Source organism: Hippoglossus hippoglossus, chromosome 11, assembly GCF_009819705.1.
Source record: "Hippoglossus hippoglossus isolate fHipHip1 chromosome 11, fHipHip1.pri, whole genome shotgun sequence".
Classification (NCBI taxonomy): domain Eukaryota; kingdom Metazoa; phylum Chordata; class Actinopteri; order Pleuronectiformes; family Pleuronectidae; genus Hippoglossus; species Hippoglossus hippoglossus.
Window position 1 is genome coordinate 7,095,803 of NC_047161.1, and position 22,340 is coordinate 7,118,142.

General features: G+C 40.7%; 5 protein-coding genes across 10 annotated transcripts; 1 reads left to right on the top strand and 4 right to left on the bottom strand.

Moving 5' to 3' along the window:
- Window positions 1–236: 236 nt before the first annotated feature.
- Window positions 237–6,011, bottom strand: LOC117770585 (hepatoma-derived growth factor-like). 3 transcript variants are annotated; one of them, XM_034600177.1, is made up of 7 exons: window positions 5,726–5,994; window positions 5,540–5,688; window positions 3,633–3,709; window positions 3,209–3,347; window positions 2,746–2,904; window positions 2,480–2,635; window positions 237–2,060 (listed from the first exon to the last, which is right to left on the bottom strand). In XM_034600177.1, the coding sequence occupies exons 2-7, from the start codon at window positions 5,624–5,626 to the stop codon at window positions 2,040–2,042; spliced, it is 639 nt and encodes a 212-aa protein (XP_034456068.1). In that variant the 5' UTR covers window positions 5,627–5,688; window positions 5,726–5,994; the 3' UTR covers window positions 237–2,039. The 3 variants fall into 3 exon arrangements, with proteins under 3 accessions (XP_034456068.1, XP_034456067.1, XP_034456066.1); XM_034600176.1 differs by having other exon boundaries at window positions 5,540–6,011; XM_034600175.1 differs by lacking the exons at window positions 5,540–5,688; window positions 5,726–5,994 and adding an exon at window positions 3,784–3,859 and having other exon boundaries at window positions 3,633–3,729.
- Window positions 6,012–7,496: 1,485 nt separating this feature from the next.
- Window positions 7,497–12,058, top strand: prcc (proline rich mitotic checkpoint control factor). The gene is made up of 7 exons (XM_034600285.1): window positions 7,497–8,362; window positions 8,448–8,495; window positions 8,863–9,339; window positions 9,705–9,791; window positions 9,917–10,063; window positions 10,381–10,446; window positions 10,856–12,058. Exons 1-7 carry the CDS (start codon window positions 8,075–8,077, stop codon window positions 10,940–10,942), a joined length of 1,200 nt encoding a protein of 399 aa, XP_034456176.1. The 5' UTR covers window positions 7,497–8,074; the 3' UTR covers window positions 10,943–12,058.
- Window positions 12,059–13,556: 1,498 nt separating this feature from the next.
- On the bottom strand, window positions 13,557–16,260 carry mrpl9 (mitochondrial ribosomal protein L9). Its single transcript, XM_034600609.1, has 7 exons — window positions 16,025–16,260; window positions 15,278–15,437; window positions 14,997–15,121; window positions 14,853–14,906; window positions 14,618–14,719; window positions 14,393–14,476; window positions 13,557–14,116 (listed from the first exon to the last, which is right to left on the bottom strand). Exons 1-7 carry the CDS (start codon window positions 16,100–16,102, stop codon window positions 13,781–13,783), a joined length of 939 nt encoding a protein of 312 aa, XP_034456500.1. The 5' UTR covers window positions 16,103–16,260; the 3' UTR covers window positions 13,557–13,780.
- Window positions 16,261–16,414: 154 nt separating this feature from the next.
- On the bottom strand, window positions 16,415–18,609 carry LOC117770424 (transmembrane protein 272-like). 2 transcript variants are annotated; one of them, XM_034599879.1, is made up of 6 exons: window positions 18,464–18,609; window positions 18,317–18,382; window positions 18,178–18,228; window positions 17,902–18,093; window positions 17,004–17,277; window positions 16,415–16,863 (listed from the first exon to the last, which is right to left on the bottom strand). In XM_034599879.1, the coding sequence occupies exons 2-5, from the start codon at window positions 18,375–18,377 to the stop codon at window positions 17,015–17,017; spliced, it is 567 nt and encodes a 188-aa protein (XP_034455770.1). In that variant the 5' UTR covers window positions 18,378–18,382; window positions 18,464–18,609; the 3' UTR covers window positions 16,415–16,863; window positions 17,004–17,014. The 2 variants fall into 2 exon arrangements, with proteins under 2 accessions (XP_034455770.1, XP_034455769.1); XM_034599878.1 differs by having other exon boundaries at window positions 16,415–17,277.
- A 706-nt stretch (window positions 18,610–19,315) lies between these two features.
- si:dkey-266f7.9 (uncharacterized protein LOC100006223 homolog) lies at window positions 19,316–21,868 on the bottom strand. Of its 3 annotated transcripts, XM_034600635.1 has the most exons (5): window positions 21,795–21,868; window positions 21,643–21,683; window positions 21,185–21,271; window positions 20,216–20,786; window positions 19,316–19,939 (listed from the first exon to the last, which is right to left on the bottom strand). In XM_034600635.1, exons 3-5 carry the CDS (start codon window positions 21,232–21,234, stop codon window positions 19,556–19,558), a joined length of 1,005 nt encoding a protein of 334 aa, XP_034456526.1. In that variant the 5' UTR covers window positions 21,235–21,271; window positions 21,643–21,683; window positions 21,795–21,868; the 3' UTR covers window positions 19,316–19,555. The 3 variants fall into 3 exon arrangements, with proteins under 3 accessions (XP_034456526.1, XP_034456524.1, XP_034456527.1); XM_034600633.1 differs by lacking the exon at window positions 21,795–21,868 and having other exon boundaries at window positions 21,185–21,269; window positions 21,644–21,781; XM_034600636.1 differs by lacking the exon at window positions 21,795–21,868 and having other exon boundaries at window positions 21,185–21,253; window positions 21,643–21,781.
- Window positions 21,869–22,340: the final 472 nt, after the last annotated feature.

Sequence of the window (22,340 nt, forward strand, 5' to 3'; positions counted from 1 at the left end):
CGCTTTATAGCCTTGAAGTGGAAGCTTCACAGATGAAGATATGGTGAGATCCAGATGTTACAAAAGGGGAATTTAACATGGATTTATAACATGAAACTGAACGATGTCTGAAAAGCATCATTGCAGGAAACCCCATTTTAGATATGATTATCCGAGGTGTGTTGCAGACAGAGAAGGTGAATAATCAACAATACACAAGCATGATTTATTGGTTACAAACATGACAAACAAGAGGGTTTTTTGTAATCAACTGGTTTATTAAATGGACTGGCAACTACAACAGTAAACTAAAGAGCAGATTAAGATGAATGGCAGCTTCCAAAAGTAACACAGAAAGCTAAACCAAGAATTACACTTTATACCAAATTATACCTTCGGAATTAACAGCAGATCTGAGTGGGGAACTGAGAGCGTTTCATATTTTGAAACTACTGGTGAGGTGATAGGTGGGTGGCCATCTTTGACACGACAGCAAGAAATTGTTTCACTTTTATGAGCTGTGATTTCCCTTAAGATTCATAATTTGATCAACTGTGGCCTCTATTGCCGAATACAGAACACTGAAGCAATGACTAGGACATCCAAGTAACGTGGTGAAAAGGCCAAGTATTTTATGATAAAAACAACTTGTACCTTAAAATTTACAGACAGCGGAAAATAACAACACCACATATTAATCACATATCAAAGTTTGAACAGGTCAAAACAAATGTTTGAATAAAACACATTAATAACGTCACAACTTTGTTTCACAGCCAAAATAATAATAATAAGACCACTGAAGTAAAACAGACCCATGTTCCAGTTCAAAGGGCCAGAAAAGAAAAAATTCAAAAACTTCAGATTTACAAATTGTTCACTCTGTAGATTCTCAATTGAAATGTTGGTAACAACGTCAACTACGTATTTCAGAGCTGAAAAAGAAACAGATTTTGGTTAAAACCAATTTTTTTGTCCACAATTACATCTCCAGTATCAGGCAATGGCAGCATGAATGTGAGCTAAACAGGAAATCATAAAAAGATGAAACCGAGAGTTGACTTGATGGATGCGAAAGAAATTTGCCAGACCATTTCTCCAGAAAAAGTGCTGGCTTAATTTTTTCCCCCCCTCAAAAATGCCATCACTCCACCTTGATGTGAAAAGTTTCAAGAAGGAGCTCAGACGCATCAACATTCAAGAATGTCTTTCTGCCTTCAATCATCATCCGTTTAAGAAATGTACACAGGGACTGTTTAATCCTTAAATAGTTCTTCTGAAATTGGGTTTACATATTACATAATCAATACACGTTCAAAAGCCCAGCAGGCCACACGTCGGATCCTGTGCGATTAATCACATAATTTGGTCACCTGCAATGAAGCAAACTATGATGCAACAAAACCTGCTCATTAAAAACAGCAAACTAGTCTGATTAACGGGGCAGGGAAAATAGAAAATGCAGATTTTATGTCCTATAAGTGAATAAATGATTTAAATGAGGCTGAGAAGCTACATGAAATAAAAGAAAGTAAAACATGTATTTTTTTAACTAAAGCTGAGAGCGTGGGTGAAATTTTGTTCTTTTTTCCCCTGTACAATATCCGTGTTTTAAAACCATCAAACGGGAACCTTTGTCAAATAAATCTAAATCTTTTAACTTTTTTTCCTTCTTGTTTTTATGTAATTTACGATATTTTCAGTGTTTATTCCCTCTAAAATGAAAAAAAAAGTTTTGACACCTAGCATTTAGTCTTTGTAATGATGTAATTGCACTTAGAAATAAAAAATATATACACACCAAAATCCCATTTATAAATGAGCCTTAAAGTGCTCAGTTCAATTGTTTGAAATCAGATTAGCAAACTTTTTTTGTTTCAGGATATATGATATCCCAAAAATGGTAAATGAGGATTTGCTTTTTCTCTCAATACAAACACTTCGGTTGTTTAAAATTTTCCTATGAATTAAACAGCTGAAATCTGGTATCCTGCAGTGAACCATGTTGATGCTTCCACTCCGAGCATCAACGGTTCTTCGTTTTCTTCTGTGACTTGATGTTAAGCACTGTCTGTCACGGGCTGCAGAGAGAAGAGTCCAGAGCCATTAGCAATAATTACAATCTCTAATTGTTTCATTTAAGTACCTTTGACAATCCACAAACAGCTGTATATGTAATTTTAAATTGTCACAGAATATTTTGGTACGGTCCTTAAATGTCTAAATACTATAACTTTAAAAAAATTAAATAACTACTTGTATTATACTGAGGATAATGCATTTACTGATGTAAAACAGGTATTGTTTTAGATTGGAGAGCTTTACATTGTAACAGCTGCTCATACAGACAGTGATGCATGTTGTGTTGTTTGTAGCCTTAATGTTGCTAAGCTAGCGAGTTTCTAATGCTTTTTGGTTTTTCCCCGTTGCTTTTAAGTACAAACCTGTAGCTGGACAAAACATAAGAGTTAGTAAAGAGTTAGTCGGTCAACAGTCTCACCTTATCTGCAGCGTTTTCTTGGGCCTCGGGTTTTGACTCGCTCTGTGAAGCAGGAGCAGTTGCCTTTGCTCCGGCCACATCGTTGAGCTTGGCCTCCGTGTTAGACTTGTTGCTGTCGCCTTCCACTCCTGTATCCTTCGGCCGCTTCGGAGATGCCTACCGGGTGAAGCGTCACAGAGAAGGATCGCTCCGATATGAATAATGAAGCTCGTCAATATGACGCTCTGTACTTGAGACTGGGTACAAACGACAGGCTCAAAACTAACCTCTGTGGACTCGTCTGCTTTTCGCTTGGTGCCTCCCCTCTCGTTCTTCTCGTCGATGACCAGGGCACCTTCATCCTCATCACTGCTGCCCTCTGCATCGGCTTTCTCTGAACTAGCTGTATCCGCTGCTTCTTCTGATGCGTTGTCCTTCTTTGATGACTGAAGGCAGAGATTTAAATATTAGTGAAGGGAAAGAAAACTAGACCAACTGGATGGACTCTCAAAGAGGATAAGAAGAGTGAAATGTAATTTGGTTTTATAATAGTCATACAGACATGAAGATTACAGTACTCTGTGCAGTTTATTTGTAAACAAACAGAAGTTCTGATAATCATCAGTGGCCTCAAATCTTGAGGAGTTACAGTCACTTGTTGATCAGTGCAATAATATAAAACCATTGGAAGGGCTGCATATTGTGTTTTACATGCGTCATCTATCCTTCCTCTCCTAAACATCCACCCACCTCGTAGTCTTCATGCGTGACGGTGGGGTTGTTCTCAATCTCCCAGAGTCCCTCAGCAAAGCCTTTCCTCTTGTTTTGTTTCCCAAACTTCTCCTTACATTCGGTGTAGGGGAACAAATCCTTGGCCCCCAGGAACGCCCTATAGTGGTTTCAAAAATTACTCAGTATACTTTTCACTTTGTTTTACATATTAAATTCATTGTGTGATCTACATAAAAATAATAGGTGATGATTCTGGCCAGTTTAAGATATCTTGTCTTTTGTGTATTAAGGAAAATTAAGTTTAATTGATGAAAGATCTAGGAGTCAAACTATTTAACAAACAAACAAAAAACAATGAATGGAATTTAATGAAAGAATGAAGATATTTCTGCCATCATTAAGACTTGGAACAAGGTTGACATCAGTGAATTAAAATACTCACGTCTCGTGTGTTCCAAAGAAAAACACCTGGTACTTGTTTGAGGGCGACTTCACTGCTCCTTCAGGTAACTCATCAATCTGAAAATCAAGACCACAGCCTCTTAAAAAAGGACACTGATTAATCAAAAACAATCAAAAGTGTCTCTGTGTGCCATTTCTGAGAATCAGCAAGAATGGATTATGAATGGAGAATCTAAATTGTTGACCATTCATTTGGGATTTTAATGCTGAATTGGGCTTATATGACAGGAGAGTCATGCAGATGCAGCACAAGAGTTATTTTAGCTTAACAGGGTCTAATTCAACCATTTGAGCCCAGTGAGAGCAGGGGTCACTCGGCTTTTCGCTTCCTCCTTGCAGTTCACTCTTTGTCCCCACTGCTCTGCAAACTATTTGTTTGTGGTTTTTTTAAAAGACACTAAGGCACAAGAAAACTCTTATGATGCCCATGCATGGCGTCCGTTGGCCTCTGTCGGTCGGGCCTTTCCCAGATAGGGGTGAGGATAGGTGGGGCAGGGCCTGTGGGCTGCGGAGTGAGGCAAGGCTGATAATACTGATTAAAAAAAGGGAGGGAAGAGGCACAAACCAACACTTAGTCACTTTATTATTTTAGGTGATAGCACTCATTCATTACTTTGCATTTAGAGGCACTCTTAATGAACCAAAAGTGATTTCTCCTGCTCCGTCCCACCTGCAGAATAACACAATACGATACGGCATTGGTTATTGCAAAAGGGAATATCTAATGCCTTTGGAAAAATGCTGATGTTCCATCTTTCAATACCTGGTTGGCAGAAATTTAGAGTTTGCTCCATATGGGGAGCATAAGATATTATATTTCTCTTAGCTCTGCAACCTTTGACAATTTTATTGTTGTCTTATCTGTCAAAAAGGGTCTTAAATATATATACACATACATTAATGTAAGTTTGATCACGTAGATGTGTGGATAATAAAAATATCACTACGACACTAAGTAGGTATTTAAAATCGTCCTTTCCTTTAAAACCACAGCTGCTTGTTTATAAAAATAAAATTTTAAAAAAAGGTGATAAACAAACACTGACTCAAAGTGGAATCCATTGTTGCCCTTTCAATTGCACATGACAGATGTGGTTGGGGATTGCATGTCGTTTGGTTTTTTAATTGCAACTTTGGCTCTACATCCCTGTGGTGCTAGTCCCTATCTATTTTGGTTATTAACAAATAATTAAGGACACCTTGTTGTTATTTTGTTATCATCAAACTCTGACTGAGGCTGCATTTTACTGGAAACTCAGAGTAACTAACTTGGTAAAGTTGATTTGAACAGAAAACACGTTTCACCTATGACGACAAAGGCATGTTTACAAAGTAGCTCAGCATATGGCAACACAAGTAGCCATGTGTAGCCCTGTGATGAACCCCTTCATTAAAAATAACTATTTTAGCACTTAGCTAAGTTTCAGCTGAGTGTAAGTAGCACGTGTTTGTGAAGGGAAATTGCCTTTTATTTGATAGCCTAGCTTAAATGCTCTGTTTGAGGGCTAAAATTAACATCAGCCCAACAGGCCCCCGGGAGACCTGGGTGGCATGTGAAGAGGCAATGTTGGTAGCAAAGAGCAGCTAGCAGCAGTGCTAACATCTAGCTAGCAGAGCCGGTTAATGAAGCGTCTGGTTAACACGGAAAGAAACGCGCTAATGTCTGCAGGAGGCTGGCTGTAGCTGTGTGTGTGTGTCTGCCTGAGTGTATATGTGTGTGTGTGTGGATGCTGGGCAACGTTAGCTAACGCCGCCAAGCTAGGCTAACTCATGGTGGCTAACTGGGTTGAGGCCTCGCAGGTAAAACAGGTGAAATGGCAGAAACTCTGAAATGAAAACAAAATGCTAAAGCTAACAAAACCAACAGATGAAACATGGGGCTCTTACCCTCGCGGGCCAGTGTGGGTACCCCTTCATTTTAGCGAACACGAGATCTCCAGGTTTGTATTCCTTCTGCCTGTTGGACCTCGGCATGTCTCTGGCTTCGCGAACTCAGATATACGTGTATTTAAAACACAATGGTGCTTTTTAAATGTGCTAACGGAGGCAGATTAGTCAACAAACGAGCCACAAGCGTCCGTTTGTCAAATCAACCAGCGGCAGGAAAACTGGAGCGAAGACGCGGCGGGCGACTCGTGGGTTTTTTCCGCGGATCCTGAGGAGTGGGAACCCCGGGCCGGTGTCAGCGGGACCGATCCGACGCTCGGTTCAACAACGTCTTTACTGAAACGCTGAAATGATTTGGTTATTCCCGCAAAACCCTCGGACTGTTTGGGTTTGAAATAAAAACCCGCTTCCTCCAGCCGAGCGACACCGCCCCCAGAACCCGATGAAGCTGCACAGCGAGCGCCCCCTGTTGACTCCACAAGGGAAAAACAAAACAAAAAAAACACCAGCGCAAGATTCTACGTGAATGAAATTTATTTTGGAGAAATTCATTTGAACTCAAATCAAATCATTACTTTACTTATGTTGCACCTTTCACTCAAATCAATTGCAGTTCAAAGTGCTTTACATGCGACTGACAAAATGTTTTTAAAGGATTCATAAGTTCAGAGACCAATCATAATGTTAATAAAGTGTATTTATGTAGCACTTTTTGAAAGTGCTTTGACAGCAAAGCAAGAAAAATATAATAACCATCAGCAGGATGCAATGAGACAAGGAGGCCAGAAAACCACGTTTAGGTGGTCGGAAACAAGGTTGTGTTCAAATTAAATAAATATAGACCTGTGTCACATGAAAACTTTAACACATAAAAGCAGTAAAATAACTGAAAAGAAAAGGTGAAAAGAAAACGATAAAAATACAACATCACATAAAAGCATATAAGAAATGATTTAAAAGAAGTCCTCTTCTAAGCCGTTCCCTGATGGCAAATGCACAAACACTTCAGTTTTCAACCTTGACTTTGGAACCAATGCACTCATACATTGTCAAAGCTTACAAAGTAAATGATAAGAGATTATACAATAGTAGTGTAGTGCTTTATAAACTAATGAAAGGATTTTAAAATGAACAGGCAACCAGTGTGGGGACTTTAAAAGATATGTATAATGTTTGCAGTATTCAGAATCAACTGTAGCCGATTTGTTTTTTTGGTAGATCAGAAAGGAGAGCATTGCAGTAGTCTAGCTTGCTGGTTATGAAAGCATGCAACTAACATTTTCCCTTTATTAAGGTCTAATAGGCCTTAATGTGCATGGCTGGATGAACCCACTTGGAAGCACCGGGGCAAAAATTAGCTCTTGGGCCCTATTACCCCCCCCCCCCCCCTTCCTCCCACTACCTTTACATTATGTGTAGATTCCCTACTGCGGACAGGTCCATGTGAAATTTCTTTATCACTGCAAGATGCCATCTGGCAAAGTGAAAGCCGATGTAAATTTGCCTTTTGGCTGAGAGTATTGAGTCTGAGATTAATTTAAATTCATTTTAGAGATTATCCTGAATATGGTTTGTGACCTTGGAGATTTTGCATCCCAGAGAGCCAATGTTTTGGATTGTTTTCCCCCTGAAGAACAGAATTTAAAACATATGTATCACACCCATCCACTGCCCCAAGATAATTTTTATCAGAACCCAAAAATGTATTGATTGAATTGAATTTGCCTTAAAGCAGTTAAATGTTACTATATTATAATACTACATAATACTGTATCTGCTTTCAATATATGATAATGTGATGTTTTTATCTTTACTGTGTTTGAGGTCCTTGCATAGTGCTATACAATTCCAATGTTTTATAATTATTATAGAATCTAAAAATGCCGAAATCATATTCTGCAGAACTTCAGTTTGGTTCAACTGTTTCACATGCCGTCAGTTGATGTTGTTGCACATTCGGTCCGCTGGGGGCGGTGAAGCTGTTGGTCTCCTGAAATTAAACAGACGAAGAAGAAGATGCTGCGCGGAAACCTGCGCAGTTGTTTCGTCGATCGTGAACGATGGAGACGAATGTTTTGATGGAGTCTCTGGACTAAGTGGACATATTTGCTGGCGTAACAACAAACTACAGTCTTTGTTTTGTGATGTGTAACTATACCTGCTACATTAGCCGATGTGCAATAACAGTTAAAGACAAATACAATCTGACAAAGCAGGAAGCTAACGGTTAGCTAAGATCGTTTACGCGGCGGCCTAGCTAACGTTGTAGCTAACTCTGTGAAGTTGGGACAGTCCTTTTTAAATGTTGAGACTTCTCTGAGAGGCCCTGCTTCATTCTGCTGTTACCCACAATACAGCAGCTCCACCTGGGATCCATTCACTGTCACCGTGGCTCTATGAAAGAGAAACCGTAGCTTGAATCCTCCACGCAAAACCAGCGTGAGCCCAACGGCTTCTTGATCCGTATCCAGGGGAAGTGGTCATCCATGTCCACGAGCTCCTGCCGATTAATACTCTGTAACAGCGTCAGTAAACATGTCTTTAGTCGCCTATGGCAGCAGTGATGACAGTGACTCAGAGGAGACCTCCACCTCTGCAGCCACGCAGAGCAGAGGCAGCTCAGGAGGGCGCTCATCTCTCCTGTCCGCTTCCAAAAGGTCTGCAGGTAGAAACGATGGACCGATCCGGGAGACCAAGACCAAGCCTTCAGCTCAGGACAGCGCGTCAAACGACGGCCTACACCTTCAGCTATCCAGTCTCCCCAAACCCAGGAAGCGAACAGAGGCTGTCAAGATCACTGTGCCACAGATCCAAAGGAAAGATGTGAGATCTGAGATCATTGCACATTGTAGCTCATGTGGTATGTAATGAGTTTGTCATTCATAATCTTTGTGTTTCTTGTCCATAGTCTGATTCTGATGATGACGAACCAGTAAAGAAGAAACTACAACCTCAGGTGAGAAAATCTCACTGTGACAGGAAACCCCCCCCAAAAATGTCATAACCTCTTTATCCCGGATAATACAAGAATATTTCAGCTTTCATCTCTGACCTTTTCTTAATCATATGTGGATTGTGTAAACATGATGTAGTGTTTGTATGTGATCATAAACAGTGTACGGTTCTCATGCCAGCCTACATTTAACCCGTCTACCTCCTGAGGTTCTTTTCACCTTTTCAACTCTGTTAACAAGGATAAAAATACATAAAAGGGAGGAAACAAGTGACACATAAATATTATAAAATTCTATTTGCATAGTAAATTCGACAGTGATTCCCTGAATTCACCGGTCCCCTTTCTATCCATATCTTGTCTCCTCCAGAGTGCCGGCTCAGGCCTGTCCTGCCTTCTACCACAGCCCAAAAACCTGACAGTGAGGGAGATGTCCAGACCCTTGATTCCCCACACACTCACTAAAAGACAAGAACCCAAAGGACCTAAGCCTGGAACGCCTGCTCAGGGTCTGCTCGGTTCTAGTGCGTCTCCTTCTGCCATCAAAGCAGCAGCAAAGTCGGCTGCCCTGCAGGTGGCTAGACAAATAGCCACCGACGACCCAGATGAGGAGGACATAACCCCACAGAACTACTTCTCCCTAAACGAAAGCTCCCAGCCTCTTCCCGCAGTCATCCCAAGCTTAGACCCTGAGCCAGTAGCCCCTGCAGAGCCTCTTCCTATCTCACCTGCTGATGAGCCTGGTCAGTCTGATGCCCCTCTTGACTTTGGGGGCAGCCAAGAGGGAGCCGGTGCATGGGGGGGTCCATATCAGCAGCCTCTGACAGGTCCGGGGGCTTTCCCTCAGGTAAACAGTATTTGCGTCTTATAACCATACGACCTAATTCTTCAGAATGGCTTTATACTCAGATTACATGCTGTTCCAATAATACATGCTTATTTGAACTATTGATTTGGATGAGCCACATTGACATACAAAGAGTCTGCTTATAAGATCTGAGTGCTCTCATGGAAACCTTCACTGCTGAGTCATGCATGATCCTGCAGTTATCTATTATCATTGTACAAGAGTGACACATTCAAAAATACAAGTGTTCCTTTCCGTGCATTATAATCCATCATACATATTCAGGCCTTCATGCTGCAGTATTTATACCAAAGAGGACAATCACGATGCCACTGACATCCTAAACCTTTGTTTTTCTTGGGCAGGAATTCTATGATTACCAAGATCCGAACCCTGCATTGTCAGAGGAGGGTGAAGAGCCTGGACAATCTGCCATGTTTGATGATGAAGCGGTAAGAAGTGCACTGCTTTTTTGTCTCATAATTGCAAACTTGGTTGGTTGGTTGTCATGCCTGTGTTGTGGGGCTGTGACATCTGTGACTCCTCAATGACTCTTTTTCTTTCTTTGTCACTTCAGTTCATGCGGCTGCAGGGGAAAAGAAACAGAGGCAAAGAGGAGGTGAAGTTTCTGGAGATCAAGGGAGACGACCAGTTGAGCGGCAACCAGCAGTGGATGACGAAGAGCATGACAGAAGAGAAGCAGAACCGTCAGTCCTTCAGCAAGGTGACCTGATCTCTGTCCCTGTGGGAGTTGGCTGCATATTAACCACGTGTAGGCTCAGATCTGACGGGGTTGGAGCACATTCTCTTGATGTTGAGGCATTTGCCCTGTTGCAGAGGGCTTGTTTAGTCTTTCATTAATAGAGGGACAGGATGTTGGATGCATTTGATACATATAGTTGTTCTCATTTGACTCATGAATTAGCATATAAGACAAACATTCATGCAGGTTTCACTAGGTGGACACATAATTACAAGCAGGAAGACTTTTGTATCGTAATTTTGAAATAATAATTGTAATTTCTTCCTATTTTCCTGCAGAAAAAGGGAGAAGGACCTACAGGACAACAGCGGCGCAAACACCAGATAACATATCTCATTCACCAGGTCAGTAAGACTAAAGCTCAAATGATATGCGACATATATTTGATTTAGATTTCATCATGTGTTCATATGTAAATCAGGGCCTACAAAGACTAACACTTATAATTTGAAATAGGCTTTTTGGTCAGCGTATCTTGTACAAAATTATTTTTATCATCTTTTTGTCCAGATTAGTTGATATTTTCTTTGCTAAACTGGTTTCTCCTTGAAATTTGTCGACAGGCATTTCTAAATTATATCATGAAGTTTGAAATGTAATAATAACAGATTAAACACCGGATCATTTCTTTTCCCTCAGAAAAATGTCATACTTTTGCTAAGAAGTAATGTTTTCAATTCTTCACCAGTGTGAAAGGCATTATTTGTATGACATTTAGTTTTGCGAAAATTTCACTATTTCTTTTATTCACAGGCGAAGGAGCGTGAGCTGGAGCTGAAGAACAGCTGGGCCGATAACAAGTTAACCCGCCGGCAGACCCAGGCCAAATATGGTTTCTAAATGCCACACTGTGGACTCATGGTGGCATGTGGAAACGCTGGATCAGAAAGTAGAAGTAGTTCCAGATTCCTCAAACAAAGAAAAGGATGTGTTGGGGGGGAGGGCGGCGTAAAAATACCTTACTACAGATGTTTCCCTCTTGCCCTCAATCCACTTTTTGGTCGACTGACAAGTTGCTACTCCCACAGTGAAACTCCAGTTACAGACTCTCCTTTTGACATTAGTTTATCTTAAATGAACTGCAACTTCACTTATTTTCTAAACCGGCACTATACCTACAAACTGTACAACAGTGCAACAGTGTTTTTAAGGTTATCTTTGGTCAGTCGGTGGTAGATAAGAGAAGATGTGATGTGATCTGGCCATTACAAATGTTTTCTTTTGAATGTTTATGCTTCCTGTTCATTTGATTGTGAACATTAATGTATGATTCCTTCTTTTTGTGATGTCCCAATAGGTTTGGTTTTCTGGCAATAGAAACACAGATACATATTTATACACTGAATCAACAACTTTGTAGAGACAAATAAAGATGTTGTAAAACAAACAAACACGTTGGTTGATTTCCTTGCAAAAGTTTTTCATATCCGTTTTTCTTCTTAGTTATCTTTATTTTGTAATAAATAAATTGCCAGAGAACCAAACATGCATTTCTGTCTAAGCGCTGATGCAGCTCAAGAAGCACCAACTTTCTTTTTAACATCTTTCAGGACGTTTACCTCAGTTTTATGTGGCTGAATCCAGCATGCATCTTTCAGGTTCAGTACTTTGCTCAAAAATCCCTGTAATTGATCTACAGTCCTGAATTGATGAGTTCTCTAACAGTACTTGGACCCCCAAGATCCTGATGTTTAATTAAACCTGGTTGAGAGGAGGCTTGTACTAGATTTCTTTCTGCTGCTCCAGTTTTAGACAAATCTGGTTTCAAAGTGAATTAGAAATATCTATGCATGTGGGTTGTCCACTGCCAGTACACCAGAATGTTTTAAATACGCTGAGGGGAAATGCTTTATTAGTTGGAAACTGCTGGAAAAGACCATATTTGTTTACCTTAGACTTTTGTTATGTGTGTTGTGCCGTTAAAATTTGATCAATAAACTTTTCCTTTCCTGGCTCCGTACCTTTGACGATCACAGATTTTTAAATTATTACTAGAATCACAATGATGCAGGCATTACACATGGTAACATATTTAAATCATGTTAGACTTTTAATTTCCCATGAGTTCTTAAACACAGCAGTTTCCTTTCATTTTAAAGGGTTAGGGTTCCTTTTCCTCGCTGGGCTCCTGATAGTCATCGTACATGATGAACATTTCTTTCATCTTCTGCAGTTCTTGTCTGCTCCTCTCTTCATTCTCCTTTGCCCTCAGTTCTGCAAGCTACAGCAGAAAATTCATCAGCTGATTGTCGTTCATCTCGTGTGCCATTACGGTCTTTTCCTCGATTTACTGCACTGTTGAGTTTGGTTGTTCAGGTGATTACTCTGAATATGTTAACCCTTTGATAAACAAGCTATACAAACCCCTTGATAGACAACATGGGTCAAAAATGACAGAGTAACAGAGTCTGATTCTGATGACGAACCAGCAAAGAAGAAAAAAGCTAGTTACAAATAATTGTAATTTCTTCCTATTTTCCAGCAGTTCGGTCAGCAAACAGCAGGTTTCTTTTCCGAGGTCAGTAAGTCTAAAGCTCAAATTATACTCAGCATCTATTTGATTTCATCATGTGCTAATACGTAAATCGGCCTACAAAGGATTATTTGAAATTGGCTTTTTGGTCAGCGTATCTTGTACATATTGTACTACCAAAATATTTGTTATCGTCTTTCTGTCCAAATTTGTTGATGTTTTCCTTTAAGACGTATCTGGCTCAGTTTCCATTTTAAAGATTTAGATTTGCTGAGCTGGTTTCTATTCAGATCTTGGAATTTGTCTGTGAACTCACTCAGCTTTTGGCTCCTCTAAGGAGAGGCATTTCTAAATTGTATCATGAAGTTTGAAATGTAATAACAGATTAAACACTATCATTTCTTTTGCCTCATAAACAATTTCATACTTTTGCTCAAAAGTAATGTTTTCAAATCTTCACCAGTGTGAAAGGCATACTTTTTATTGACTGCATTTCTTCTATTCACAGTTCATGGAGAGTTTCGAGGACACTAGTAGTGAAGATGAATGTATGTTTCCCTTCTTCTTACCAAAGGGTGGATTTTCCGGCAATAGAAACAAAGATACATAATTATAAACTGAATCAACAACCTTGTAAAGAAAAAGAAATTTGTTGGAAAACAAACACGTTTGTTGATTTGCTTGCAAAAGTTTTTCATATCCGTTTTTCATCTTAGTTCTAAGCGCTGATACTATCTATGCATGTGAGTTATCCACTGCCAGTACGCTAGAATGTTTTAAATACGCTGAGGGAAAATGCTTCATTAGTTGTAAACTGCTGGAAAAGACCATATTTGTTTACCTTAGAACCTTTTGTTATGTATGTTGTGCCGTTAAAATTAAGTTTTCCTTTCCTGGCTCCATACCTTTGAAGATCACAGATTTTATTATTATTAATAGAATCACATTGATGCAGGCATTACACATGGTAACATATTTAAATCATGTTGGACTTTTAATTCTCCATGAGTTCTTTAACACTGCAGTTTCCTTTCATTGTAAACCTTTATGAAAAAAGTCCTTGATAGTCTCCCATAGAATGGCACAGGCTACAGATTACCTTTTATTTTCACTGTTTTTGCAGTGGTCTTAAATTGATGTTGAACATTTTATGCAGGTATCATGTGTATTATGACAAACAATCCATCGAAGTTGTGTGGACATCTTCATTTTAAGTCCTTTTTGAGGCTGTCACTAGGCGGTGCTGTTGTATCTTGAGTTGTCTGTGTAGCCGAGGTCGTTTCCTGAGCAGCAGAAGCTCCTGCTGAGGCTGAATGTTCACTAACTTGACTCACAGAGTCTTTACCAGCGTCAGCCTCCACTGCTGCCTCAGAAACTGCCTCCACAAGAGCTTCATCTTCTTCGGCAGACTCTGCAGTTTGTGCAGCCGCCGCCTCCTGCTCCTGCTGCTTTTGTCTCTTCAACTGCCGCTGGTAAGTTGAAGATGGGTCTTCATATGGCATCAGTGACATCGGGACACGGACAGTGTTTATTCCATTGACCTAGATAATAAAAAATATTAAGATTAAGAATTCTGGCAGAACAACAGCAAAACCTGCTGTCAAGTGAGGCAAAAAAGTTGCTTTCTTGGTTTGGAGAAAAAACTAGTTAAACTCCAAGGTAACTAATTTGAAAAAGTTTAAATCTAAAGTTATATGTGGCTGTTGCATTTTGCAATAACATAAAAATTTGTTTTTTTCTATCAAGCTGCATTATAAATGTGATAACCCTAACCCTGAAACTAATCATTAAAGCTTGGAGCTACATGATTTTCTTACCGTCACTTCACACCAATAGTCGCCCAACTCCTTGATTGGCTCAAATGGAAGACTCAGTGTATGAGGTGGCATGACAACTCCCAGCTAAGAAAAAGGTATTTAGAAAGTTAGACAATGTCAGAGACACTTGTCAAACAGCCCATTTCTTACAAGTATTGACTGGATAATGTAGCGTAGGGGACATACGGGTTAATATGAGGATGCAAAAATCAAAGACCGACATACCTGCTTGAGAAACTGTCTGCAGACGACCTCTTTAGTGAGCTGGAATTCCTCAGAGGGCATTTTGATAATCTTCAGCTTTGAGCGTTTGAGGAACTCTATTGTCTGTAAGAAAAACCTTTGTTAAAAAACTGACCACTGTTGATCTGCTGTTACTTTCACTTGTTAATACCTGTGCCTGAGGTAGAAGACCCCGGTTGTGAGGAGGAAAGTCTTTGAAGGGTGAAACACAACTCACCATTTGTCCAGTGCGGGTTTGGATTCTGTCCTCTGGTCTCCCCTCACGCAGAAGCTGTGGGTAGAAGAAGGTGATAATGAATAATTTAACTCTGAGGTGTAACGTGATGGGGGTAATGAAACAGCATCATAGAGCAGTACACACTCTTAGCTCCTCCTCGAACATCTGTTTGTTCTCAGGTGATGAATACACTGCGAGAGCCTGTGGCAGCAGCTTGTTTCTGCCGATTGATTTTTTCACGAACACAGTGTCTCCTCTTCCACCGAGCTCTGTCACAACAAACAAGACATGTTAATGGTGCAAACAGAGGAAAATAGGGATGTTATTAACCTTTTAGTATATTTTACTGCTTCCTCTGAAGCAGAAACTAAGTCCCCAACAATGCTGATGTTCATTGGTCAGTTAAATGCACTGAAGATACTCACTCGGTACAGTCTGAGTCAGAATGAGCTCCATCTTCTCCTTGGGAGCGTTTTTGGTGTCTTCAACTACCTTGTAGACTCTGTGCCTTCGAGGGGTGAGCCTCGGCGGGCTGCCTATTTTAGACAAGGGGACCTTCCACCATCGCTCCACCACAACTGTGTTCTGTGGAAACATCAGGCACCAGAAAATTACATCACACACTTTCAAGTCTTTTGTCGTGTCCAGGTGAAATACTACTTCTTTTTTTTAAAAGAGTGACCTATGGCCTGTGCAAAGCTTCAAGCTATTTTATAAACAGCCCCACGAATAGTAGGTTGATTGGGTCGTTATCATCACAGTTTTGGGCAGAACCGTCTCAGATCCTATTGAGGTTTGGTGATTTGAAGAACCAATGGAACCCACATGTTGTGTTTCCTAAAGATCCTAATTAGGACTTGAAACGAAAAGACCCTGTAGTAAAAATGGAAATAAAGTGGAAATGGTCACTGACGATGGAGGAAATCTACTTGATGGAAAAGCTGATACACATTGTGAGAATGCATTAAGTATACTTAAAAAGATTATAATAGTCTTTGTAGGATCACTGCATTTGGGTTTACCTGGACTTGTCTAATAATAAAGACGAGTTTTGTTATGAGACCAAGCTTAGAGTGAAAAACACATAATAAATAACCCAATATTTACATCCGGGTGTAGTTGTACTGTTGTGTTACACGGACAGGTCCTGGATCAGGTTCACAGTCACTGACCTGAGCAGGCGTCAGAGAGAAGCTCCGGACAGAAGCAGTGAGCCCGTCGTGAAGGACGCGGCGGCCTGAGCTCCACATGTTCCCTCACCGCCGCAGACAAACACGATGTATCCTTTTTATACAGATGAGTCACCACAAGGTTAAATATCGTTCTCGGTGTGTTTAGTAAATCCTTGAGTTCGTCAGCCTGTCACCGACAGAGTGACCGCAGCAGACACGCTAGCTGAAGCCAACCAGCGTCGCTTTGTAGTGACGCCGAAGGACCCCAAGCACCTACAATAGCTGCCCCGAACAAAGCCTGCAATTTAAGTCACCACTTTGGAATATGATAGATAGATGGATGGATGGATGGATGGATAGATAGATAATGAAAAAATACTGTTTTGTACATAACTGCCAGCATTTCTTTATTCAAACCATCTACCTCAACTCATTACAAATAACTACTGGCGGTAATGAGCAGAGAATCCTTGCATGTTTACTAGTACACAGGATTCATGCAAAATATGAATGGGATAAAGAATACACATAAATGATGCAAACAACATACAAAACTTTAATTTTCAAGCAAAAAAAAAAACAGCATCATTCGCTGAAAGAACAATCTCTCACACAGTGGTTAACAATATAAAAACTCAGTCCATTTAGGTTTCATCACAATACTGGATCGATATTAGCTGCCACTAGATTATGTAACATTTTATCCTCTGCTGGTTCAAATGTTTACTGTCTGACGGGAGATGCGATGTGACAATGCCGTTGTGTAAGAGTGATGTTTCTGCAGCTCTTACATCTGACCACATTAGTGTGGTGCAGAAAAAACAGAACTGCCACGTGAGCTGTAACAGAAAAACAACATGTCGTTATGTTGTGAAATATTCATACCTTTGAAAATACACACACACACACACGGGAGAGGGTGCAGAGCAGAATCTGTGTCATTACTGTCCACATTTTGGAAAAGTTTCACTACACAAACCTGGATTTAATTCACACATCACCAGCTGCGGTTTCCTCAGTTTTGCTTGTTGTGCCATAGAACGTGTTGCGGTTGGGTATCAAATGGCGTCTGGCCCTCACAGTCCTGCAGCAGATCAGTGCAGCGAAGCAAGTGCCGATGACCAATATGAGCATCAGAAAGACCCACGTGAGGGTGGTGACAGCAAACGCATACTGGAAGGTCGTCTTGTGGCAGTACTGGGCTTCTCCTGGTGTGTAGCTGGGAGGATAGACAGAGTAAACCCAGGTGGTGCCTGCAGGGAACAGACGGCACAACACTGACATCAATTTCAACTTCATTTTTTAGTTGAATCGACATCGAATTGCAACCATGAAAAACTTCTTTCTCATTCAGGTTTTTTTTTTTTACGAGTGATGGCGTTCTTCTGACATCGCTACAACAGATTATTATTAGATTTTTGTTAGGGGTGAACACATCAATCTCCAACGTATCAATACTATGATGCAGTTTAGTTTACAATTGTTTTCTTATAATTCTTTAGATTTTTTTAAATTCTATTCATTTTGTTTCATGTAGATTAAATAGTTGTTTCAAGGAAATTCCTCTGGAAATCAACATCTAATGAACATATTTATATAAAAAAGCAGCGCTCACTTAAAACAAGTGAGAGGAGCACAGAAAATAAGGTAAATACAGAAATTCTCTCATGTAAAATTCCATCTTACAGTAACAAGAAGATAAAGAAACATGCGTTTTCAGGGGCCTTTAACAGTGGTTGTCACCAATTTAGTCACAAATACTTTTAGAGAAACACATTGAAAACAAAGATTTGAGACAAAGTTTTCTAGTTTTTTTTGTGTTTTAGCCATCATTGAAAAGCTAAAAACTGAAACCTCTGTCTCACATTTTCTCCCACCTGCAATGAACCAGAAGAAACTGAAGATGTACATGAAAGCCATGCACATCAAATTCAGGGTGGAGAGTGTGCCTTCCCTCCTGCCAGTCCTGATGTAGGTCAGAGCAAGAGAGAGGAGGGTGGCCGCTCCCAACGCGATCAGGAAGACAGGAATGCCGGGTTGTACTGGACAACGGTGCAGATGTGTGGCTCCTGCAGAAAAACATGATTATTGAAATTTCGACAAAAGAACAAGATGCCACCTTCTGCCAAAAATAACATCATAAAAACACCTACCCAGTCCAATGCCTGCAATCATAACCATCCACCAAATAATATTCACCACAACTGCAAGAAAGACAGAGAGTTAGCAGGACAGTAAAACAGATAAAACAATGTGAAAGGAAGTGAATGTGATAGAGGACAGGACTCTAACCAAGTGCTGAAATCAACACAGGATTTTCGGGAACATATTCATCTTCTGGAGACGGATTCATCTTTGCTGTAGAGAAAGAGGAGATATGAAATAAGTCATTAAACATCAAGGAGAAGATCTGCAGCAGCAGCAGTGTTATGCTCCTACCTGTTCAGCTGTGAGTGGAGACACTTTAAAGCCTTTTTCTTCTTCCAGGTTTCACTAAATGTACAACGATGCACCAGTCGGCATCAGAGTTGACACTGGGCAGGATGTTAAGACACGACGTTTCAAGCTAAAGTATTTCGACAACTGTTTCGCAAAACATCTCTGAGGAGGAACTGCTGATAAAACGTGTCACTGTTATCTGATATAAACGAGCTGCAAGCAACGTGCGTACTAAGCCACAAAACATTCGTGAGATGTCGCAGGACAGACTCTATGGTTCACTAGTTAGATTACAAAGTGAGGAAATCATGTATTATCAGTTCTCATCAGTGTGGCACGAAATACTCAGGGTGTAGTCATCACAAACTTTTTCCTCTAATATTTTCAGTGTAGCAGCTGGACACAAAAACACCACAAAACACCAAGTGGTAACTGATGAGGTAATGTCTCAGGTTGTGCACAATTCCCCCTGAGGCCACAAACATATTTATATAATTTTCTTATGCACTGAGGCCCTCCCCAATACATGTCAACACAAGTTAAAGAGTATTTTTTCAAAACGTTCAGTAAACTAATGAATGTTTTTTAGAAGTAAGAGTAAACCTAAGCAGTAAAGAGGTGAAGTTAGTTTTCTGTTTCAGTTAGAATGAGGCTCAAGTGGAGCAATGCATGTGTGACAGCTGAAGATGGTTTGTCACCGAAGCTGTTCCCCTTGTCTCAGACACATGGAGACCGATGATCTGGAATAAGATGTTAGAGCCGACTGGCATCTCTGCAGCAGGGACAATGAAACATGGCTGCTTCAGTGCTTACAGGTGATGGACAAGAATTGTGAAAAAATAATACACATTATCTGGTTCCACAGTTTATTTCTGCACAAATTCTCCACATGATGCCATTTATGTGACTTTTTATTTTGTTTCCGGTATCTTTGCTGAATGACACAATGACAAGTTCTGTCATTTAGTATAATTTAAATCTTGTTTGTTGCTGTAGAGTAGTTAAGTTATCCAAGCTTCAACTGATGTATTTGGTGTCCATCGTGATGGATCTACTGGATGTGATCTACTGTACCCTATGTTGCATTTTGGCTCAAACTTTATAATTCAAATGTTTCCTCATCTTCTTCCACTGTGGAGGAATTATATATTTCAGACTTCCCTTGCTAAGAACTGGATTAGAGCCGTGCCTCCTCTTTGTCACCTCTTTAAGTTGGAAGTCAGTGATCATTTGAATCATGGGAGCAGCAGGGAAGTCCATGCATATGATCCCAAGGCGCTGGTTGAGGTCCGTCTTGGCGCTCAGGTAGTCGTACAGCTGTGCGTTGACGCGCTGAGCGATGGCTTTGGGGAAGGCAAACACACCAGCTCCACTGCTGAAGGTGAGAAAGATCTGGGCCTTGTTTCCTGCGGGCGCAGCCTCCAGGTGGCCATAGACGCTTTGCCATTTCTCCTCCACGTGCACCAGTGTAGGGACCTGCACGGAAAACAGCAAACTTCGAATTACCAACGAGATTATATAATAGTCTCTTACATTATTTTTATGTGTATTGAGAAATTCTGTCTTTTAATAGTAATTCCTATGGTTTATGTTTTCCATGTTTAATGGAATGTTGAAGCCTGCTGGGGTGGTGGTACAGTGGGAGGTGTGTTGAGGTACTTGTGTCGTCTAAGGGTTGGAAAGGTCAATAAAAATCATTATCTAAAAAAGCTAATTAAGTCAATTCTGAAAAATAATCATAACTTTTCATACCTTCCAGTTGTCTGCTATGTCGAGGGATCCATAGCGCATCCCCAGATCTGGCCCAGAGAAGTCTTGCAGGATGATGAGTTTCCCTCGGGCCTCTCCCATGGTTGGCACCAGCCGGCTGTGCCACAGCAGGTCCCAGTGAGCGTAGCGGTGGATGTAGTCTACCACAGCCCCATAGATGTCATACGTCTCACTGAACTCCTCCTTTAAACGCATCAGCACAGTCTCACTGGGAAACTCTTGCAGGAAGTCAGCCACACCCTCCAGCACATGACCAAAGTGGGCCCGCTGATAGGACACCCCGTGATGGATGGTGAGGTTCCCCTTGACGTGACGCACACGGACGTCCAGGAAGCGGACGCCTGCTTGGAGCTGGGAGGCCAGGCTCCAGGTCTGACACTCAGCGTACACACCTCCGAACAGGGCCATGGTGTTGTGGGTCCCAGGCATGGTGACCTCAGACAGCGGCTGATCATCGGGGATACTGGCCATCCAGGACGGGTTGAGGAACTCCGGGTTGGGTGTGTCATCATAATCAGGTCTCTGTTTGGCACCATAGCTAAAACCAATGACTCTGAAATATAATGTATGGTGTTATAGGGTATTATGGCTTAGTATTTTTTAATAACTATGATGAATGATAACAGAAATAAATATGTTTTTGTCCGATAAAAAAAAAAGGAGACTTATTGCCCAATAATTGTAAATATTTATTTCACGGGCAATTGTAGCTTCATTACATTGTGTGTTTTTCAGACATTTTTGTATATTTGTATATATTAATTAAAATGTTCAGTATATTTTATGCATATAACCTTTGATAGTCATCTCTTTTGTGATCAACAATGTTTATTCTTCTTTTTCCTTTAAATCGTGAATCTATTTATTGATCGAAGTTGTTCTAAATTCAATGAAATACTTTAACGTGAGTACGTTGAACATTAGGAATCAGTATGGCAGGATCTTACTCACCCCAGCAGGACGATCAGCTCTGTGACCATCATCGAAGGACGTCCTCTCATGTTGCTCGGATTGATTCCTCTGTTGTGATGACAGCGTCTATGACCAATAGAGGTAAAGACAAGAATAATACAGCTGAGCTCAACATTTAATTAACTTAGTTTGGGGACATACACACATGCAATAGATAAATAAATGGACAGATTTTGACAAGAGGCTAGCTATTTGGAGTGCACACATAAAGTCAGGTTAAAATATGCATTCATTTTCTCTATATGAGAATAAACCACAACAACAAACAGTGGAAATAATTTGATCCCAGTCCAGGCTGAGCTCGCTCTCCCCTCCAGGCAAATTCAATGGCAGGCTTAAAGCTTTCTAATCCCGAAACCGAACCAAACCGTCCACTGCTCCCGTGTCAAACCTGCTGATGTGGTTCTGTGCTGCTCTCGTCTGCTCCGGGTTCCCACCTGAAACCTGGAGGCGTTTATCCTCAGACCGGTCCGGGTGCCTGGAGGGTGACGGGCGGAGAGAGGGACAGAGAGGGAGAGAGGAGTGCAAGGGTCAGAGGCAAAAATGACAGAGTCAGTGTGTCGACCCGGGATGTTATTGTGGGAAATACCATAGAGGAGCTGAGCTGTATGTGAGCACGCTGGGGTGCAAGTGGAGGGGTGTGTTTGTGTGTGAGGGGTATTCATCTGGTCACGTCCCTCATTTATCATGGGTCAGAAACACGTTGCGTCATGGACTGACTCAGTGTTTTTAGTCGACTTTGTGACCTTTTGTGACATTTCTGTCACACCTTATCTGTAACAGCCAGTTCAGACAATGGAGGTTAAAAGGATTTTAAAATACAAAATGTGAATCTAATCAGAGTGATTCTGTCAAAAACCCAAAGTTCTCACAGCAACGGGAGCTCAGTACACATTAGCTGCAGCTGAGTGATTTCCCACAGTGTTGCTTATCAGTTAGTGAAAGTACACAGAATATTGATAAGGTATCAGTGAGGTAAAGTATCAAAGAGAGTGTAATAATCCCAGTGGAGAAAAATGTGACAAAAGAAAGGTCTAGACCTATTTTTGCATATAACACAATATTTTAAGAATTTTGTTTTTGGCTTTGTTTGCCCTCAGTTTAACCAAAAGGAGATGGACAATATAACAGAGAC

Excerpts from the sequence above, each read along its gene's own strand:
- LOC117770585 (XM_034600176.1), bottom strand. The coding sequence starts at position 5,626 with ATGCCGAGGTCCAACAGGCAGAAGGAATACAAACCTGGAGATCTCGTG. Across the intron at positions 3,348-3,632 it reads TTCTTTGGAACACACGAGAC|GGCGTTCCTGGGGGCCAAGG; the intron begins GTGAGTATTTTA and ends AAACCACTATAG. Across the intron at positions 2,636-2,745 it reads AAGCAGACGAGTCCACAGAG|GCATCTCCGAAGCGGCCGAA; the intron begins GTTAGTTTTGAG and ends TTCACCCGGTAG.
- prcc (XM_034600285.1), top strand. The coding sequence starts at position 8,075 with ATGTCTTTAGTCGCCTATGGCAGCAGTGATGACAGTGACTCAGAGGAG. Across the intron at positions 10,064-10,380 it reads ACCGTCAGTCCTTCAGCAAG|AAAAAGGGAGAAGGACCTAC; the intron begins GTGACCTGATCT and ends ATTTTCCTGCAG. Across the intron at positions 10,447-10,855 it reads TAACATATCTCATTCACCAG|GCGAAGGAGCGTGAGCTGGA; the intron begins GTCAGTAAGACT and ends TTTTATTCACAG.
- mrpl9 (XM_034600609.1), bottom strand. The coding sequence starts at position 16,102 with ATGTGGAGCTCAGGCCGCCGCGTCCTTCACGACGGGCTCACTGCTTCT. Across the intron at positions 15,122-15,277 it reads TCTGACTCAGACTGTACCGA|AGCTCGGTGGAAGAGGAGAC; the intron begins GTGAGTATCTTC and ends TTGTTGTGACAG. Across the intron at positions 14,907-14,996 it reads TGTTCGAGGAGGAGCTAAGA|CTTCTGCGTGAGGGGAGACC; the intron begins GTGTGTACTGCT and ends TTCTACCCACAG.
- LOC117770424 (XM_034599879.1), bottom strand. The coding sequence starts at position 18,377 with ATGAATCCGTCTCCAGAAGATGAATATGTTCCCGAAAATCCTGTGTTG. Across the intron at positions 18,094-18,177 it reads GATTGCAGGCATTGGACTGG|GAGCCACACATCTGCACCGT; the intron begins GTAGGTGTTTTT and ends GTTTTTCTGCAG. Across the intron at positions 17,278-17,901 it reads TTTCTTCTGGTTCATTGCAG|GCACCACCTGGGTTTACTCT; the intron begins GTGGGAGAAAAT and ends TGTTCCCTGCAG.
- si:dkey-266f7.9 (XM_034600635.1), bottom strand. The coding sequence starts at position 21,234 with ATGAGAGGACGTCCTTCGATGATGGTCACAGAGCTGATCGTCCTGCTG. Across the intron at positions 20,787-21,184 it reads GAGCTGATCGTCCTGCTGGG|AGTCATTGGTTTTAGCTATG; the intron begins GTGAGTAAGATC and ends ATTATATTTCAG. Across the intron at positions 19,940-20,215 it reads ACATAGCAGACAACTGGAAG|GTCCCTACACTGGTGCACGT; the intron begins GTATGAAAAGTT and ends TTTTCCGTGCAG.